The sequence below is a fragment of the Poecile atricapillus genome, chromosome 7 (genome assembly GCF_030490865.1).
Source record: "Poecile atricapillus isolate bPoeAtr1 chromosome 7, bPoeAtr1.hap1, whole genome shotgun sequence".
In the NCBI taxonomy this organism is placed as follows: domain Eukaryota; kingdom Metazoa; phylum Chordata; class Aves; order Passeriformes; family Paridae; genus Poecile; species Poecile atricapillus.
The window spans coordinates 32,184,385-32,206,340 of NC_081255.1; the positions used below are offsets into that span (position 1 = coordinate 32,184,385).

General features: G+C 43.8%; 1 protein-coding gene across 1 annotated transcript; it reads right to left on the reverse strand.

Moving 5' to 3' along the window:
- Nucleotides 1–1,330: 1,330 nt before the first annotated feature.
- ITGB3BP (integrin subunit beta 3 binding protein) lies at nt 1,331–21,909 on the reverse strand. The gene is made up of 8 exons (XM_058843067.1): nt 21,851–21,909; nt 17,901–17,943; nt 15,091–15,229; nt 13,077–13,134; nt 12,266–12,344; nt 11,441–11,534; nt 10,283–10,342; nt 1,331–2,763 (listed from the first exon to the last, which is right to left on the reverse strand). The coding sequence occupies exons 1-8, from the start codon at nt 21,853–21,855 to the stop codon at nt 2,642–2,644; spliced, it is 600 nt and encodes a 199-aa protein (XP_058699050.1). The 5' UTR covers nt 21,856–21,909; the 3' UTR covers nt 1,331–2,641.
- Between the last annotated feature and the right edge of the window lie 47 nt (nt 21,910–21,956).

Here is a 21,956-nt window from a genome sequence, read left to right on the forward strand (position 1 = left end):
AGCAATTTGCAGATGTAAACTGAACTCAACTCTGCAATTTCTCCCTGGGCACAGCTCAGCCTCCAAAGCCAATAATTCTGAGAATACAAATTGATTGAGTAATTATAAACATAACAAAGCATGGAGGAAGAAAATAAATCATAAAGCAATTTAGGGTCGTATAGTTTAATTAGGAGTCAGTCTACCAGGTTTTTTTCTGTATCTATATATAAATATAAAAGAAGCACCCCCCTCCCCTTGTTTAAAGGCTTCCCCTGTCACATTCCAGGCTGTCACTGCCCTCAGCCTCAGTGTGTGAATCAGCTGTTCTGGGAACTTCCAGCTGGGCCACTTCTGAGCCCTGGCACTGGAGTCCCACCAGCTCCGTGTATTTGTGCACTTTTTCCAGGCTTATTTGTTGTGGAAAAAATACCCCCAGGCAACAGTGCCCCCCTGGCAGTTTGGAGAGAATGGAAAAGGGGCTCTGGAGCAGGAACTAGAAGGGAATTGGGGATGAGCACAATTCAGTTTCCCTACACTGCAACAGTCCCCTGTAAAAAACAAAACTTTCATCTTTTCACAAGGGTTTAGGATTTTCTGCGTGTCCCACTCATAACTGTGGCATTGAGAGCTCTGCCCACAGCACGGCCTTTCTGCAAGTGTGGGCTGAGGGTTATTGGGACACAGAATGGGAATCTTTGTCTCCAGAGGCTGTGAAATCCCAAACCCGCCGTGTTTCCCCCTGCCTGGGCCTTGGCAGCCTGAGGAAGGGCTGTAAGGTGTGACAGGGAAATGAAGGTGGGAGCCCAGGTCTCATCAGCCCCGTGGCCAGCAGAGCCCGGGCCCATCCTTCCCCCATACCCAAACATTAGTTTTGGGTCTATCCCTTTCCTCTGTCCTTGAGGTGGCCTCGGGGGGTGATAAAGTGAGAGTCACCCGATCCACCTTGTGTGGAACTGGAAATGGTTCTTAACAGCCCCAGCTGCTGCCGAGGCAAAAGCCTGGTACAGCAGGAGGTCAGAGGGTGCTGAGAGGCTGGGTGTGGATGAGAGGCTGAGCAGCAGGAGCTGGATGGACAAATCAATCTCCCTAAAAACAGCCGATTTAGGAATTGCCACGGGGAGGTTCTGCTGTGCCTCACTGCTGTCCATCAGCACCTTTGCTCTTGGTTCCTGTACAAGCTCAAGGCTCTTCTGCCAGGACTGCCCAGAACTGCTCTTCTCTGATCCATAACTGTTTAATTTCCAGCTCCACAGGTTACAGCCAGGTTACAGAAACTCTGACCTCCAAAGCCAGGGCTGAGGCACCTCACACACACAACAACCCCCAGCTGAAAGCCTGACAGACCAGGGGGAAATGAGAACACAGTTCCCTCAAACACTTCCAAACCTTCTTCCCAGTCTGACTGCACAGGCAGTGAAGTGCAAAACCATTTTTATTAATTGAAAACTCCCAAAGCTTGAGCATGTGTGTGTTCAGCCACACCCTGAACACATTCATCATGCTGCTGCCCAGAATTTTTGTTGTAAAAATCAGTTTATTTGAGGATGGGACTTTGCAGTGGTAGAAAGGACATTCAAGTGTTTGTGTTGGACTTTGATAAGAACAAATAATTTTATTGCACTTTTTCAGCCTAATTACAATGATTTGAGGGAATTCACTTGGCTGGAGGGGTGAGGCTGAGGAGAAGGAAAAAGAAAAGCAGCTGTTTTATAAAAAAAGTTGGTTTATATAAAACAACTCTGCTCCTACAGCATTAAATGCCAAAATTATCTCCAATGTTGACCTAAAAGCAAATGTTACCAGAGCCCTGTGTGTCAATGCTGGGTTGGAGGCTGAGGCCCTTTTATCCTGGGGCTGGGGTTGACTTTAGAGGAGCCCTCATGTGGATGACAAATCTGTTCCCAACCACCAGGGAAAGCGTTTGCAAACAACCAAAACACATCCAGGGTTGGAATAATTAATCCCTGGCACTGCAGAGCTCCCTCCAGAAGCCCCAGTTTATTTCCACACAGCACCAGCCCCACTGGCACAGGGCTGTGCAGCACCCAGGGTGGATTATTTACATTGAGATTATCTGGTTGTGCACATTGTTAAGTTGAAATAGATGCCAGAAATGTTATCTGGACGTGCACCTGCCCGGCGCAGCGAGCGCTCCCCAGCTGGGATTTGCTGGGGAGATTGGTTTACACTCAGTTCTTCGCTCCTTTTAAGTCCAGTCCAGCAGATGGAGAAGTTTGGGTTGATGTGGAATGCATTTTTCACATAATGCCTGTGGGGAGATGAGGAATGACTAAAATAAATAGCAATTAGACAGCAGCATCATCGTTCATGGGATCTGTTTGGAGCTATGGGTGTGATGTCCAGTAAAACACACAGAGCCTAAGGCAGGGCAGCAGCCCCTCTGCCCGGGGCTGCAGGAACATTTTGGGATGTTTTAAGGAACAAGGACAAGTAACCAAAGGAGGAACAAACTGTTGAGGAGAGATGCTGCAACAAGGACAAGTAACCAAAGCAGCAACAAGATAAGAAACAGCACAGGATGTTTTGGTAGGGGAGCAGTTTCTAGAGATTCTTCACCAACAAACCAGGAACAAATCCCATGTGCACAGGAACAGAGTGCCCTCAGGCCCTTGCAGGCTGCAGGACATCCCAGAGTGGCTTACAAGAAGTACCCTGCTCTGGTCACTGGCCGTTCCTCAGCTGGGAGCAGGCCCAGGGGCTCCTTCCTTCTCTCCAGGAGTGAGGTCAGGAATGCAGCACTCCCAGCAGCCTGGATGTGCCCTGGGAATGAGGAAAACACAGAAATCTATGTTTATATGATAAACAACAGTGGTGTGATGACAGAATTTGTGCAAATCCTGCCTCAAACATGAGTTAAATAAACTGCTGTGGTGGTTAAAGAACCCAGCACCTCTTTTCCTGGTGAGTGGCTGCACCTGTGTTACATCACTGGCAGTGATGCCAAAGCAGAATTTATTGTGCTACCAGTAACAGAAACTGGTGCTGCTTTTTGCTATTAATAATAAAACAATAAATATGAATCCCCAAGGACTGTGCCAGCAGAGCCCAACCAGGGATTGCAGCAGAGGAACAGCCACCCCTGGATCACTCACAGCCATCCCTGGATCACCCACAGTCACCCTGTATCACCCACAGCCATCCCTGGATCACCCACAGTCACCCTGTATCACCCACAGCCATCCCTGGATCACTCACAACCATCCCTGGATCACTCACAGCCATCCCAGAGTCACCCACAGTCACCCTGGATCTCCCACAGCCATCCCTGGATCACTCACAGCCATCCCTGAATTGCTCACAGTCACCCTGGATCACTCACAGTCACCCTGGATCACTCACAGTCACCCTGGATCACTCACAGCCACCCCTGGATCACTCACAGCCATCCCTGGATCACTCACAGTCACCCTGGATCACTCACAGCCACCCCTGGATCACTCACAGCCATCCCTGGATCACTCACAGCCATCCCTGGATCACCCACAGCCATCCCTGGATCACCCACAGTCACCCTGGATCACTCACAGCCATCCCTGGATCACTCACAGCCATCCCTGGATCACCCACAGCCATCCCTGGATCACTCACAGCCACCCTGGATCACTCACAGCCATCCCTGGATCACCCACAGTCACCCTGGATCACTCACAGCCATCCCTGGATCACTCACAGCCATCCCTGGATCACCCACAGCCATCCCTGGATCACTCACAGCCACCCTGGATCACCCACAGCCATCCCTGGATCACCCATAGTCACCCTGGATCACTCACAGTCACCCTGGATCACTCACAGCCATTTCTGGATCACTCACAACCATCCCTGAATCGCTCACAGCCATCCCTGGATCACTCACAGCCACCCCTGGATCACCCACAGTCACCCTGTATCACCCAAAGCCATCCCTGGATCACTCAAAACCATCCCTGGATCACTCACAACCATCCCTGGATCACTCACAGCCACCCCTGGATCACTCACAGCCATCCCTGGATCACTCACAGCCATCCCTGGATCACTCACAGCCATCCCTGGATCACTCACAGCCACCCTGTATCACCCACAGCCATCCCTGGATCACTCACAGCCATCCCTGGATCACTCACAGCCATCCCTGGATCACTCACAGTCACCCTGGATCACTCACAGCCATCCCTGGATCACTCACAGTCACCCTGGATCACTCACAGCCATCCCTGGATCACTCACAGTCACCCTGGATCACTCACAGCCACCCCTGGATCACTCACAGCCACCCCTGGATCACTCACAGTCACCCTGGATCACTCACAGCCATCCCTGGATCACCCACAGTCACCCTGTATCACCCAAAGCCATCCCTGGATCACTCAAAACCATCCCTGGATCACTCACAACCATCCCTGGATCACTCACAGCCACCCCTGGATCACTCACAGCCATCCCTGGATCACTCACAGCCATCCCTGGATCACTCACAGCCATCCCTGGATCACTCACAGCCACCCTGTATCACCCACAGCCATCCCTGGATCACTCACAGCCACCCCTGGATCACTCACAGCCACCCTGGATCACTCACAGCCATCCCTGGATCACTCACAGCCATCCCTGGATCACCCACAGCCATCCCTGGATCACTCACAGCCATCCCTGGATCACTCACAGTCACCCTGGATCACTCACAGCCATCCCTGGATCACCCACAGTCACCCTGGATCACTCACAGCCATCCCTGGATCACTCACAGCCATCCCTGGATCACCCACAGCCACCCTGGATCACTCACAGCCATCCCTGGATCTCCCACACCTGAGCCCGCAGCCGGGCAGGGCTGGGGGAGGGTGAGCAGGTGGCTGGGAGAAGCAAAGGAAAAGTGTGCAAGGGCAGAAAGGAACTCAGGGAATGAGAACGTGTGGGGAAGGCTCTGGCAGCAGGTGCATGCGAGTGCCAGGGCTGCCAAATGTCCTGCAGCAGATGAGCAGCTCCGCTCCAGCACCCCGAGGGGCTGAAGGGAGAATTCAGAATGATATTGACCATACAAAGGGGGATTTCCAGCAGCTGGAGCCTCTCAGCTGCACACAAACCCAGCTGGGGAGGGCTGCAAACCCCACAGACACGGGGCTGCTGGGGCAGGGCCTCCCCAGCTCTCCCCACACGGCACTCAGTGGTTCCATGGGGATCTCACACTGCAGGGAGTGACTCCACACCAACACCTGCCCTGGGCTGGGCAGCGTCACCTGGAGCTGAGCCACACCAAGCCCAGTCCTAAACCAGGACTCACAAGGTTACTCCAGAAAAAGGAATCCAATCCAGCTTGGCCTCAGGTACACCCCCACAATTGCTCACAACAGGAAACTCTCAAATCTTGTATGGCAAGTAACAGGAAAAAGATTAAATTACAAGCTGGTTTATTTGTGCTGAATGCAATTCCATAAAGGAAAGGACTGTTTTCCCTTTCACCATGGACTGCAGCATTGGGCTAAATGGTGAGTAAAGAACCCAGACATGCCAAGACCATTGTGCTGAGCTCTGCCCAGCACTCTGAGCTCTCCTAAAATGCAGAAGCTGCCCAGATTCACAAAAAATACCAGACTCAGCTTTGTTTTCCAAGCAAAGAATCATGGAAAGGTTTGGGTTGTGAAGGGACCTTAAAGCCCACCCAGAGTCCCACCCCAGGGACCCCTCCCACCATCCCAGGGTGATCCAGCCTGGCCTTGGGCACTGCCAGGGATCCAGGGACAGCCCCAGCTGCTCTGGGGATCTGTTTCAGGACCTGCCCACCCTGCCAGGGAACAATTCCTGCCCAAGATCCCATCCAGCCCTGCCTCACCTCTGAGTGAGACGTTCACAAAAGCCCCTACAACCCTTCTCTCTCTCTCAGGACTTTTCCCTGCAGAGCTCCTGAGTAAGTTCAGCTCCATCAAACCAAAGAGAACATTCAGGGAACTCCTGGGTGAGGATGGCAGCTGGAAAAGGGCTCAGGGGAGGGGACCAGAAGGTGCCTGGGCTGTGGCAGAAGGGGTGGCTGGGACAGGCCCAGCCTGTTCCTCTCCTCAGCTCCAATTTTAGGGTTCCCAGGGCCAGCAGTGGCTGGAGCCCCCCAAAGCTGCTCCAGAGGGTTGGCAGAGCCTCTCCCAGCCCTGGCCCACACAGGCACTACAAGGGCTCAATCTTCCCAAATTTCCTTTCCCCTCCAAGTACCCCCAACCATCCTCTCCCAACTTTGACTGCTCTAAAACATTTACAGATCTAAAAAACAGAGAAAAAAAATGTTCACCTGTCAGGTGATATAAAACCAATCTTCTACTAAATGTGCCAGAATAATTTTTCTCCACCTCAACCACAGTTAAAACCTTCAGTCTATTCATTACTGTCTTTTTATAGTATTTTTATTTAATAAAACCTATTAAGACTACCATACAAATCTCTTTACTTATGCTTTTATCTTTTAACTGATCAATTTTTATATTGCTGACATCCCTTCTTCACCATTTGCTCATTTAAAAATTCATAGTATATGAGCTATGTCTCTGGAGAAAACGTCTATAAAATTTGTTACAGCTGGCAAATGTGTATGAGTCAGTGATAGCACATGACTAAATGCTTCACAGAAAATAAAATTTGTTTCTGTAGTAAGCAGAACTGTTTAAATGTTATTTATTTTTATGTTTCAAAGAAAATATATTGTGAAGTGCTGCATTGATTTAATACGCAGCAATGTCTGTGTACACGCTGTACTGGGGAAATTTATGAAACCTTTGCACAACTCCTTTAATTGAATTTTCCAAATCTCTCACCACACACAAATAATCAATATCTTCTGCAGAGAAAACCAGTCAGAATTATTACAGTCTTTCTTTTCAATTTTGTTGTCATCAGCACATACAGAGCACCTGGATATTTGTAATGTCTGGATAGCAAGTTATTTACACCTCTTAAACATATAATTGCTACTAAGTGAGTCCAAACTAATGTTTCTTTTCTTTTTTATTTAAAATAATTATATTCATGGGAGAAAGCAGTATTTATTCTCATGTAGGAGTTGCTACATGTTGGAAGAACTACAATTCTTTTGAATTTTTCATTAAGCTTAATACTCTAAACTAGATCCACCAGAATTAAAAATTCATAGCTGTTGCATCTCTAAAAAGGCACGTAGGAAAATAGAGTGTAAAAACATGGGTGAAATCTGTGAATAAATGGGGCTGGCACCTAAATCTAAAATGCAGGTTGACAGTTCTCTGTGTACTTGTCTGGGGCCTCCAGTCATATGTCTCATGTGCATTTCTGGATCTGCCACTGCAGTTAATGGCTTAATATTTCATCTGCATAGCCCAGGGTGTTCCATCACTGCAGAGCCTTGGAGCTGCCCCTTCTCCTTCCTTCCATCCCAGAACTCCTCGTGCTGCTGCACCCAGACCCCAGACTCCTTCAGTCTGAGGCTGTTTGTAAAATTCAGGTGTGGGTACAACCCAAGAGCCCCAAATCCTGCTGGGAAGGAGCAGTGGGAAGCTCCCCCAGCTCCTGGGATTCCTCACCTGTGCTGGGAAAAGCAGGCTGGGGGCACTGGGCTGAGTGGGATCTGTTCCCTCCCCTCCACTGGGAGGGACTCACACAGCCACAACCTCAAAGCAGCAGAATGAGGAGACCTGAGTTCAGATTTAGCCTGAGCAACAACAGCTTTTCATCCCAGGACACAAACTGGACAAACCACACTCAGTGAGGAGCTGAGATCAGCCCTGGCCCAGGTGTGATGGTAGGAAATCCTCAGGAGCACAAACAGGGATATTCTTCCACAAGGAACAAGGCCAGATCCCTCCAGTGCTAGAATTTTTGCCCAGCCAGTTCCCAGACTCACTTTTCCCAGCAAAGGGATAATGGCATTTCTTCCCTGTAAATAAATACAAAGTTGGGCTGAGGAAAATAAATGAGGTTTGTAGGTTAGAGTTTGACAGTTGGAAAAATCCACTGCTGTATTTCCCTTTTCCTCAGAAGATCTCCAAGGAGGAGGAAGGAAAGGTGGGGCAGACCCCAGGTACTTCTAAAGGCCAACAAACTTGTTACACTTTATTTGAGATGGTGTGAAAAATAAACACCCAGCAACCACCACAGCCAAGTGGTTTAGTCTTGGGACACCCAAATTTTGAACTCAAACTGACACAAAGTGGGATAAATGGTGGAATTCTCAATTTTTACCTTTTTACTTGGTTTGAGGAGGAGCTCTGATTATTAAGGAGGTGTTTCTATTTTGCAGTGGTCATGAAATGGGATTTATATTTTACTATAAATGCAGTTTTCAAAACTGGACTGGCAGGTAGAAACTCAGCTTTGGTCCCTGATCTCTCCAGCTTTGCTTTCATCAGTGATTTCAAGTGGCAAGGAATAAAATCCACACAGTTAACCCTGATCCAGTCTCTTGGAAAGCCACCACTACTGTCTCAAGAACACAAACCTCAGCCACTTGTGTTCACCCCACCATGAAAGCTGGGAATGTTCAGAACTCCGAGAGGATCAGATTTGCCCCTGGGCTCGGCAGGATGAACATCCCCACAGAAAAGGGAGTGTTTTTTATTTCATCACAGCCTGAAAAGAGTTTTCCACACCACTGCAAGTATTTGATCTCTGGAACACTCCCATGGGCAGCAGCCATGGTTTGTGTCAGTGTTTTGGGGAAGCAAAGTGTCCAGCTGGAGCAGCTTCCCCTCTTAGAACCTTCACTCCTGGAATCTCCAAACCTGTGAAATTTTCCTTTAAAATGTGCAGATCCCAACCTACACATCCCTTCTCAGCACATTTTGGACTCCCAGCCACTGACTTGATTCCTCTCTTGGCAGTTGTTTTACAATTTGCTTACTTTCTATTCAAAAATATTTTGTTTACTGTAAATTCAAGTCATGGGCAAACAATGATGCCCTTTTTCCATGCTGGTCACCCAAAATGATAAACTGAGCTCTGCACAACGCTGCCCATTGAGCCAGGAATGTTTTGTATGAAGTTGTTTTAAGAGGAGGTTTTTTATGTAAAGTAAATAAATTTCATGCCTCACCATGTGATGATAATGTGACATTCCATCTGGACCAAGCCACAGAACAGTCATAAGTTTTAAGCCTTGCCATAACTAATTAAAAATAATTATGAAAAACCCACATCTGAAACTAAAAGGCAAAGGAAAACATCTCCAGATGCTTCTCTTTGATCACAAAGTTCTCTGCCTCTCCTGCTACCACATTTTCAAGACTGCAAAACTGAATTTATTCTTTGTGAAAGCAAAACTGACATTGGAACTTCATCAAAATCGCTGAGGTTCAACCTGGAATTGTCTTTTCCACCCTACCTTCACAAAATACCTCTCATCGAAGCAGCCTGGCTGTGTGTTTGGTGCTGGGGGCTGCTTTCTGGAGCAGGGATGGAGCTCTCCATGTGTGTGTGGTGAGCAGGAAGGAGCAGAGCACAAAGGAAGCAGCGGCTGTTTGCCAGTGCCAGCCCAGGCAGGCAGGAGCTGCGGCAGGAGGACACAGGGAGCTGTAAATCACCACCTGCACACTGCACAAATCAGCCCAATTCCTTCCAAAGTGCTGTCACTCCTTTCCATTTGCGGCTCATCAAATCTAAGCTTGATCAATTTTCTGTCCTTTAAGAGAATTCCCCACAGCAGAGACGCCACCACTGCTCCTGATTTTGGGTTTGTTCTGCTCTCAGGTTGGAAGTGTGAAGATAACAGAAATATCAGAATACCCCTGGAGGATGGTTGTTGATTTTACTGAGTGTGAGGGAATTAAACTGTCTTCTGTGTGTCCCCTTCCTTCCTGCCAAGGCACCAAAGCAGCTGGGGATTGAACACCACCAGCTCCAAATATTTTCACAGCACTGGTTATGAAGAAACCTCAGAGCTGGGATTTCAAAGCCCTCTGGAATGGGTGAAATATCCCCCGAAAAATACAGAGTGGAAAAGGTTTTGCTGCAAGACTGATACTGAAAACACAGTGGGAGGGAGGAGGATGAGGAAGAACAAGGATAATTAGGATATACAAAACGTATGGAAAGTCTTCTGGACCATGCCACAAGTGCAAGGCCATGAATGATTCCTTCTCCTTGTATGGGGAAATATCCAATACAATGAAAATAGCATCAAATATTCAATTTACATTTGCAGACTATTCAGAAGAAACACATTTGATTATCATTGTTTCCATATCCTAAAGGTTACCCAACTTATTTCAAGTGAAAAGAACTGAAAAGAAATCAAGCAAAAGGAATCAAAACATTTGTTACACAGGAGTCATGAAGAGTTTCTTACCTCGGGCAGGGACTTTTCCATGGTTTGCTTTCAACAGCTGCAGTTTTTCTGCTTGACTCACTAGTGAGGAAATAAATCCAAAATCAACAAATGTTGCCCCAGAGCTTTCAAAGAAAATAATACCTCTGCTGCCTCCTTCACTTTCAAAGCATTTCAAGGAAGAAAAAACCCTCTTGCCTATGTAACTGTGCTCAAAAAAAATTACCAAAAAATGTCAAAATTCAGTGAATTCTGACAAGTTGTGTTTCCAAGCTTCATCCCACATTTTGTTCCCATTTTTCTTTCTTCTGGTGCTGAGGTGGTTCCTAATTCAGAAATGGGGGAAAGATGTTGCTTTCCCAAGGAGCTGAGGGGAAGAGTGGACCCAGGAGTGGCAGCAAGAGGTCTGAGCTGTCCTTTGGGCTGTCTGTCTGTCTGTCCCACCCCGCTGGAAACCCAGACTGTTCCCAGGTAACTCCATCCTGTCTCAGGAAGGATCTGGCATTACAGTGGGAACAGAGCAGTGCATGTCCATGCAGAAGGAAAATGGAATGAGATTTGGAATACAGGTCAGGGAAGTAATGGTAATTTAAATACCAGCATGTGATGCATCGATTCCACTGTTTGGGAAGAAAATTTCCCTGGTACCTGTGGCTTTACTGTCCACCTGTTCCCAGCTGCAAAAAAGCAGCAGTCCAGGCACTCCAGGTTTGCTTTCTGGGTTCCTCTGGAAAAGTATTCCAGATGTGGCAGCTGTGAAGTGCCCTTATCCCAACACGACAAACATCTGGAACGTCCATCATTTCAAGACACATGAATAGCGATTTTTAAAGCCTGGAAATTTATATTCAGCCTAATCCTGCAGCCAGGCAAACAAACAAACAAACCAACTTCCTCGGAAGGGGAGAAGAAAGGCCAAGCAATCCAAGTGCAAACGTTTATCCTAATCCTCACCTAACTACCCACTAAGTATCTAACTATTTACTGACCATTTCCATGAGAAAAGGTGTTGCTTTTCCAGGTTTTCCCTCCCCAGTGTGCCTGGCTTTTATGTCCCTCCCTGGCTGGATGCACAGGGACACTTGAGGTGCATTTTTCCTGAGTCCTGGGGAGTACCGGAGGGTGATGCCTGGTAAATGTTCCAAAGGGATAAATGAATGTACTGAAGCCTCTCCTCACCCAGCGCCTGGCTTTTCTGCAGTTCAGCACTCAGGACACAGGACGACTGTGAGACTCCGAGGATATTTTCCAGCTCTCTACTGCCCTCCAAAGCCTGGAAAATAACAATTAAAGTCATTGTTAAATCCCATTCCCACTATCTACACCATGTCTACAACATACCAAAAACAATTTGCAAATTATTCATAAGTTTGAAATTCTTCCTTTTCTAAATAAACATTGCAATTAAAATATTTTCAATTAGTATCACTGTTCGTTGTTTTGGGTTTTTTTTAATAAATCCTTGTCCACGTGAAATAAATCAGCACAGTCCTCTGAGTACACTGAATTATTTCTCAGCTATTGATGTACAGCAATGAACCTTGTGCTAAATTTAGTCAGGAAACAAAATGGGAATAAAAGAGAGTGGTGATTTGCATTTTAACATGTATTGGACTATTAAATAATGATACTTTCGTGGCAAATTAAATGGTACAATCACTTCAACACAAAAGGATCTTTAATCTTCAAAGACATAAAAATCTATGCAGTTAATTCATATTTCAAGTTATAAATAATAATTGAAAACTGCTTCATATTGGTTTTATTTGTGTACAAATTAAAAACGGAGGACATGGAAAAGCAACTCTTCTCTTTTAAAAAAATCCAATAAATTTTGAGGTTTTTTTGCATTTTCTGGATTTCCAAGTCCAGCTTGGCTGGTTTCAAGTCTTTTATTTGTTTCCCTACCCCTTCAAACTCAAATGTTGCATATAAAATCCTAATTTTGCTTTCAAAAATCCTATATTAGAAGTAGCTTAAAAGACAAATCAGTGTAAACCAGACCTTCAGGCTTGTCAGATTTGCTCTTAGTTTCAGGATTCTGGGCAAGGAATTTCTCACTTGGGACTGCAGTTGCAGGAACCTGTGTAAAAAAGGTAAAACAATTCCAATTACCCACATCCCCACTCACTGAAAAATCCATGTTTGCAATGTTTCTCAGAGTTTTTTCTCATTGGAATGGGGATGGATCCAGTCCAGCTGTGAGGATTTAAATCAGTGTCCTGGCCAATGGATTTTCATCTGTAAAATTAAGTGTATGGAAGTTCACATGAATATTAAGTGTAGGTGTTGGTTTAGACATGTTTTTATTTGAATGTCACTGCTGGTCTCCTGCAAGCCTTTTAAAAACATTCTGAATTATTGAATGCAAACATTTCCATGTCAATGAGGCCTCTAATTACTCCAATTGTTTTGTAATTCCAGGTTCCTGTCACTAAGAAATGAGGCTGGATGTGTTGACCAAGGGATTCACTGAATCACAAAAAAAGCCCCAATTAATCAATTTACACTTTTACATCTGTATAATGTTAATATTTTATTTTCTGCTGTTTAAATGTTACACAAACTATTCTGTTCAGCTCCATCACTTGGGAGACTCTATCCTACACTGAAGGAATTTCAGCCTAATGATGTGGGAAAACACCCAGGCAAAAACCCCGGGAAACAAATTGTGAGTTCAAGTGCAATAATGAAGAGCTACAACTTCAAACATAGTATTTAGGTGAATAAACATCACAATTATTGTCTGCTGGTGCAAAAGAGATGCAATCACAGCCCTGCAGCCATTAAGAAACTTCAAATTGAATCCACTTACTCATCGTGCTTTGTTTGAGGCTGCCCTCTCCTGGAATCTTTCTGCTCATTTCCATCTCCTCGGAGGGTCACAAGGAAGAAGAGACACAATAAAGATAAAAATCAGACGTGGAGTATTTGAAGTACCTGAAGAAGGTGTTAGTGTGAACCTTGAGTGCTGAACGATTTTTTGGGAAGAGGAAAAATCCCAAATCTCACTCAGAAAGCAGGATTTGGAACAGACCACACTAAATTCTAATTAACATTTTGGGAATTTGACCTCTCCTCAGTTTCTGGAAAGCTTGGGATTACAGCATTAATATCTGGAAGTTGGAATCATCCTGGCAGATATTTACTGTGTTCTTTCAGGAGTTTTTTATCCTATTAACTGCAGATTAACATTGAGCATTATCCTGAAAATGCTGGGAAGATTGAGCTATGAAATTCCCATTTCCCTTTATAAAAACTGCCTGGCTCCAAGTCCATTTTCTAAATAACCACGAAGATATTGGGAGTTGCTTCCAAAGGCTCCAAATATGCTCTACTGACAATATAATATTCCAGTCTGGCATATGATGGATGGGGCAGGATAAATGTGACCTCTGACCACAAAAGACACTCTGAATTTACATGATTTCTTCAATTCCCACAGGAATCAGATCAGAACAAAACCAGATTAAAATTTTAGCTTGTCTATCAATACTTATTCCAGCAATAAAAAAGTCACATCTGACTATCAGGAATGATTTAATTGTGCCTGAAGTTGAAGACATCACAAAACGTGGGGATTTTGTAAATTCACCTTTAAGTGAAAGATTTGGAATTTACCATGGGCTTAACAAATGCACAGATCTCAGACAGACCCTGTGCAAGGAGGAGCTTTCCACATTTCAGTGTAATAAATCTCCTTCCTGCCATCAGACTAAAAAAAAAGAGACCACACTCAGCATTAAACACTTTGATTTCTTCTTGTTAGATCTAAATTATTACATACAAGTCTCAGCACTCAAGGATAAATTAACTTTTAATTTTAATATTTTGTAAAACATTTAGAAACACTTCAGGATGACAAAGTGCTGTAAAAGTTTAAGCTTTATAATACAGTAGCTAAAAGTCAAGACCCTCAAAGATTTCATTTTAAATCTAAGTAGTCAATAGAACTTGGACTTAAATCAGTCATCAATTATCAAAGAGGTCATACTTTTAGACCAGTATTGTGGATTTTTAGGAGAGCAGAAATTGTGGGTTTAAATGGACAACCTGGAATTTAAATATTACACACCACCATTTTGTAGCCAAATTCAAAATCAGACAGGGGATTTTTTTCTTAATAACTAAAATCATTGAACAAGGAATTTGCTAGCAAGGAAAGTGATGCATTTATTATTATTGTTATTATTATTATTATTATTATTATTATTATTATTATTATTATTACTATTATTATTATTATTATTATTACTATTAAGATTTAACCATCTTTTCTAGGAGTTGTACTGTAAGGAAATAAAAGCTGTATAGGGAAAGATGACAAAAGGTCCCTCTGTATTCTTCTTTTTAAAATAAAAAAGTTATAGCAGGTGATCTTAACACTTAAAGAGTTAAATGCTTGAACACAGGGTTCCTTAACACTTAAAGAGGCCACAACCACAATATTTTTAATACAGTCATAAAAGCAGCTCAGCCTACTGAAAATCTGCTTCTTGAGCAGTCAGAGTCAAAAACTGTGACTGTGTAATTAGGTGAACATTTATCCTAAAGTGAACTGGAAATAACAGAATTATAATCTTACAAAGGTGTATTTTCTGAGAGCTGCTGACAGTCAGCGTTATGTTAATTAAAAATTCTCTCACTCAGTTGTTTTAGAAACACCCCCAAGCTTTACTCTGAAAAAAATTCAAGCTTTAAGACCCAACATTGGCTTTTCCAGAAGAGATTCTTCAAGAGGAAAAAGAAATCAAACATAGCAGATGGGAGAGAAGTCCCTAAATCCAGCCAAAAACCAGGAAAATGGAAAGCTGGAATGCTCAGCTCACCCTCTGCTGGGTCATTCCTGGGATTTTCTGCCCCGTGGCTGGTGGGAGAGGAATAGGGGCTGATCTGGCGAGTGCCTGTGGTGGGGGAGAAGGTGCCCAGATTGCTCCTTTTACCCTTCTGGGGGGTTGCATCAGGTGCCTGAAACAGAGAAAAACACAAAAATCATCCAGATGAATAATGAATATCGACAAAACCTCTCTGAACTTTTACTACCTAAGATATTCCTAAGTAATTCCTGGCTTTATGTATTCCCATTATGGAAAGCCCATGTTAAATGCTGTGGTGGTGACTTTGTGTTCATCAAGCTTCTCTGTCACTCCCTCTCCTCAATAAAATTAGTCTCTAAAAGAGAAAAAAATCCTTTCAAACACTTTGTTTCCCAGTTTCCATAAAGAAAAAGTATGTGTTTTCCAGGGATTTAGGTATTCTGGCATGATCATCTTGATGGTTGGGTTTTTTTAGAGCAGTCAAATTGAGTTTTTATTTTTCTTCCAGTAATGAGAATTTAAGACACAAATATTTTTAGATTTTAATTGTACCAAAAGTTATTTCTAAAAATTTTTTTTAAACAAGTGATCATTGAAAAAATTCTGAGTCTCTTAAATCCAAAATTTTGTCTGTGGTTCAGGGTTTCAATATGTCTAATGATGTAAGAAGAATTATTTAATAGTGTTGAAGAATTTGTGCAGAGTTTTCAGAAGAATTCTGCACTGCTGGAATATGAACTGGGATTATCTGGGACATGCTGCAGCATGGATGCTGAATTGCAAGGATGAGAAACTGGGATTTTCTGCACATTTCATGTACAGAAATAATAAAAAAACACCCAAACTTTTACTTTACAACCCACAAGTGCTACTGCTGGTCATAGTAGTGGGATTTACAGCAGATTTTAAAGATTTAATTTGCTGCCCACTTGCCTCTACCTTGTTTTAGTCTCAAATCCCTTAAATAATTTCACACCTCTCATTCACACTCTTAAACTACGCCTGATGGAAACCCTCACTCTGTCTTGCCACATTCAAGCAGGTTAAAGAAATGTTTCCAATCATCTTGAAATGAAATATTAATTGTAGTATCAATGCAAATTTAGGGGTTAATATGTCATCAAATCTTCTTTTCAACAGGGAGAATCTCCAAACATTTCAGACTATTTTTCCTGCTTGAACAGCAGTCACCTCACCCATTTCTGGATACAGATAAGGTTATTTTAAACAAAATTCCTGCAGCACTTACAAGGACAGTTTTTATTTGTCAGTAAGATTTTCTCTTCCAGGAAGAAGAATTTTACTCCAGTTATGCAATTTTTTAACAATACCAAACTAAGATTCCAAAAAGCTAAAAATACTCATTCCTGATCTGCTTAGCTCATGAATATTTTGATCCATGGAATGAGGAACTCTTGATAAAAACACGGAAAGATTCAACAGCAAAGATTAAACATATATTTCACCCAAACTATGAGTTTACTACTTTCTGTTCCTTCTTTCCTTCTATAAAGTTATTTAATTTAAATCTTTGACATGCACTTATTAGAGACATTGTGTGAACTAAAAATCAGGGTAAAGCCACATCACTGAGCCTCCACTAAATGTTTCAATATTCAGATGGGCTTTTCTTCAGCTTTTTGCTGCTTGTAACTGCAGGTAAGCATCGAGTAACTTTTTTTATCTCGTGGGAAGGGATGGCTTTAGGGCAGGAAAAGCATTCCCTGGAATTTCAGCTGGACCACTTGTCTACAAAAATGTTACTTCAGCCCAAGAAACAGATGCAAAATTACAGTCACAGCTGCATTCTGAGCAGAACAAGTTGGGTAATGGTACACTAAGCTGCTAATTAAGCTGCTAATGATTTTACTTTAATGCCACTGTGGTGTTTTGCCACCTCTGTTGAAGTTTTCAAAAAGTAAGTATCTAGAAATTTTTGAAATGGCCAATTTCTACCCTGCTCAATACCAGTGAGGCCTCCAAATATGTGCTGCATATACAGAAACCTCTTCCAAACGACCCAGGCTTGGAGATTTATTGGGAGCTCGTTTTGCTGACCAGCTCTTTCTCTCCGTACATTTCCAAAATCTTCCTTCCTTTCCACCCTGCCATCCTCCCCAGCTCCTGTGCACTGCTGGCTGCAGCAACAGCCACTGTGGGAGAGGATAAACTGACATATGTCACGACATGCTGGTGGCTGGGAGGATGCTGGAGCTGCATTTACAACAAACAACAGCACCAGTACAATTTTATTTTTATTGTGATAACTGTGGTGAAATTGATGGCAGCGTTAGGAGTTTATTGTTTCATTATGCCAGATTAGCTGAGGGAGGTAATTACAGCCCTGACATGAACATGCCTTTAATGTTTTCATTTCAATTTTGCAGTTTCTAATATGCAGATTACAGCATTATCATAATTCCATATTGTCACATGTACAATTACATGGCAGAACGTTTGCTTCCCAGGATAATGGAGCTAATTTCTAATAAATGATTTCACCAAGGATCTTAACTCATTCAGCTCTTGGGTAAATAGTGATGGCAATAACAATATGCACATTTTTCAAGTGATTCATGCAGATGTACATTACTTAACGCCAGGCAGTTCTGTGACAAATGAAATACAATCAATTTTATACTAATATTTGCAGCAGTAATTTTGTGCTTTAAGATTTGCCCAGACAACATCCAATCTGTAACAACATAAAGGCAGCTAAAATGAAATACACTGTTTATACCCACATTTATTTTTGCACACAGATATATATACATATATATTTATACAGCCCAGATGGCTCCAGACACCAAAAAAATACTTACATCATCTTTTCTAACCAGGTCCAAATTTAATGCTCTCTTAACCCTGCAAGAGAAAAATAGGGACAGGTTTTATGGTCATGTAAACACAAAGATTTCTGTTAGTAAGGTCAATAATCGATAATGTTAAAGACAGTTTCCTTTTCTAGTTTCATATTTACTGATGGCATCCAAAGCAAATCCATTCCCTGAACCAAGAATGTTGCTTGTTTAGAAGGATGAAGTGTTTGCCTAAGGAAATCTGATTCTCCATTTTATACCAGAGATAAAATCAAGGCACTGAAGTAAAATCATGCTGAGTATTTATCTTTTCTCCAAGACTATAAACAACAAAACCCCCCTCAAAGCATTTCCATTTACATACCTTCTGAGCAAGGCTTGGAATTATTTTGCCATTAGTCGAAATAATGTTTAAGACATTTAAGACACAGGTACAGGCAAGGTGAAAAAAGTAGTTTTCCCCATCATTTTAGCTCTTAACATGATTCAGTGCTACCAGACTATGACTTAACTGGGGAACAGATGCTCTATGTCTTTACAGGTCCCCAAACCATAAGAAACTGTTTGCTTCCCTTCTTCCCTCTCCTGATTCAGGAACATGCCAAGCTCTCTCTGCAAAATCTGCTCCTCTGAACTGGATGCCCAGCTGTTAATGGCAACACTGGAAGAAGAAAGCTGAATATTTATAATACTTTATATGGTACAGCTGTCTGCTAAAGAGCAGTCATCAAAATTTTATTGAATGCAGGCAAAATGCTCCAAGGAAAGAAAGGTCAACATAAATTAAGACTATTTTTCCCAGAGACAACCGAAACTTTTTAAGCACGTTCCTAAATCTTAACAATAGTTTAAAGCATGATGTAAAACAATGAGGGGGAAAAAAAAATCTTTGTAAGAACAGTTCCCAAGAAACATATATATTACATTGAATTAAACAAGGTTTGGAATATACATCATATTTCAAGAACTTAGTTCAGTCTTCATCTTGGAAAAAGAATGTTTTGCCTTGTAAGGAATTTAGATGACCTCATTCCAAACATATCCTTTTCAAATTTATGTTGCTATTCCAAAACTGTAAATTAAAGGATTGGGAAAATAGAATGGATACACATCTTTGATATGTAACTCAGTCAAGGGTCTTATATGAAAACTGTTTTACAGCTATCTCTATTACAAGAAGGGGAAAAGAAATATCCTATCTAAAAAAGCCAAGTAAACAGGTAACATTTAAATTAAAAAAGCCTCTGAAATTCTGGCCAAAGGGCAGCCCAAGCTGTAACAGTTTGATGGAATTCTTTACAATGTATTTCTTTTTTAAAGAGAATCCCATACAGCTCAAGGAATCCGGACTCCATTACAGCTTCCAGCTCATGGCAGCAGAGAAATATTCCATTTATTAATGCATCCACACTGCAAGGATGCTCTGGGGGCCAATGCATTTGCATGTTGCACTAAGGCATGTTCTGATGGAAGTTTTTATGACGGATGTCAAAAGGAGCTGAAAGCCAAATGAAAGCAGGATCAGGATCACAGCTGTAGGATGAAATAAATGAGAAACCACATGAAAATCCTGCTAAATTATAAACACTGAGAAGATTCTTAGGGGGAAAGTTGTGCACTGATGAAAGCCACGTTCTTTGAAGTCTGTCAAATGTTGTATACAGCAACAGAGCAGCACACAGCCCAAATTCCTCTCTGCAAGCACCCTGAACTATGGGAGAAGAGATGAAGCCTCATCTCAAGCTCTTCAACACTGGAAAGAGCTGGAATATTGTACTGAAAGACAGAATTTTAGCTTTAGGAGGCCAACCTTGCCTGGTGGTACCCAACAGCCTGGCTTGCTTGGGGGCTTGTTTTTACTGATCGTCTTTTCAGTGCCATAATGTGAGAAGTTAAATTAGAATTATTGAAAATTTATGCTCTAAGTCTACACACAGACCCTGGCTTGGACCCCTGAAACCAAATTCATCCTGACACCTCACATGAAAACCCTGTTGGCCAAACTGTCGTCTCTCAGATCTTCCAAAAGAAGAATGTGGTGCAAAAACACTATGTGTAAAGAAAAGTATTTTAGGAAACAACACAGAGAGCACCACTTTTAATTTGGTTTATTTTTTTTTATATGGCTCACTTTGACTGTAGTGTTAAACCAAATGTCAGAGTGGAACAAGGAGACAGAAAGATGAGGCACATGTGGTGAGAGCATTTCACCTGAGTTTCCTAGCCCTGAATTAGCCTGAAAAGGCTTAATAAATTTCTTAACCATGATGATGGCACACATTTACAGCCAGTTGTACAACCTGCAGGCATTATTTTGTGCCTAATATTTACCAGGTTAAAGAACTTCCTTTACTTATCTCCAGAAGCCCACGATGAGCAGAGATACACAAGAGCAGCAGCAGACTTACATGACTTGATTCATTACTTACTGCTTGATAAATTGCAAAATATAGGAGAAAAATGAGCAGGATTTATTCCTGTTGGAGACAAAAGGAAGAGATACAGCCTGATGGAAAATGGGCAGGGAGGGTGTCATGCCCTGATCTCCAGAGGCCTGCAATTCCTTCCCGCCTCTCTGTATCTGAATGTGTGTGAATCTATAATTTAGTCACTGCTGTAACTGTAGTAAATCCTGTTGAATCACTTTATAAATATTAAATCAGTCAGTGATTAAGTGCTGCTAAACTCTTTTGCACCTGTATCTTTTGTATCCATATCCTTGTCCCCGTGACCCTTTTGCATCCCCCTGGTCTCTGTGTAAATCATTCTAAATTGATTCTAATCCCATTTTCCTGTGTATGCTCCATCTGTGTAGCGAGCAATAGAGTGAACCTTGCCATCAAACTCTGTTGAAGCCACACTTTCACAAATTCATACCAAAACCTGCTTTTTTTTGCCAATCCCTTCAGCACTGGCCAAGGGAGGGGTCAGAGGATGGAGCTGGGCTCTGCCTGGAGGTGCCCAGCAATGGGATGAGATGCAGTGGGTAGAAAATGATGCCCACGAGGTTCCACCTGGATATGAGGAAGAACTTCTTTCCTGTGCAGTGACTCAGCACTGGAACAGGTTGTCCAGAGAGTGTGGAGTCTCCATCACTGCAGATATTCCAGAACTGCCTGGATGCCAACCTGTGCCATGTGCAGGAGCTGTGCCTCCTTGGGAATGCTGGACTGGATGACCCACTGTGGTTCCATCCAAGCTGAACCATCTTGTCATCCTTCTTCTTGCTCCTTTCCCAAACAGCCCCACGGGTGTTATTCATGGTATGTAGAGAGATATAGAATTAGAACAACGGACTGGAAGGGATCTCTGGAGATCATCCAGTCCAAGCCCCGTCGCCAAGGCAGGGTAACCCGGAGCAGGTGACACAGGCTTTGCAATGTCTCCAGAGAGGGAGAGGGAGACTCCACGGCCTCCCCGGGCAGCTGCTCCACAGCTCTGCCACCCCCAGTGCACAGGAGTTGATGTTGAGGCGGAACTCGTTGTGTTTCAGTTTACGGTCATTGCTGCTCGCCCTGTCGCTGGGCACCTCTGAGCAGAGCCGACCCCTGAGAAACGCAGAATCCGGAGATACCACCCCCAGCAGCACCGCCCAGCCAGCCCCGCCCGCAGCGCTGCCCCAGGAACCAGCACCGCGAACATTTCCCGGCCTCTGTCTCCATTTGGAAACAAATCCCACCCCTCGCCAGCCGCTCCTCCCCTCCCTGGGCCCACTCTGAGCGCACTTTTCCCCTCACGGAACGCGCTCGGGAGCCGCAGCCCGCCGGGGGAAGCGCTCCCCTCACGGCGCCCCGCGGAGTCCGCGAGAACCGACCCGCTACCGTGAGGGGAGGGGTGGGAGAGGAGAGAGGGAAGATAACAGGGGAAGGAAGAGGAGGAAGAAGAGAAGAGGAAGGGGAGAGGGAGGAGAAAGGAGAGGGAGAGCAGCGCTGCCCCGCTCCCCAGACACCTACGACATCCCGGAGCTGTTCCCGCCGCCTCCTCTTCGGAGCTCCCGCCGTGCTCCCGCCAAACGCCGCCGGCTGGAAACGGCGCCGAGGGCGGGCCGGGCCGGGGCGG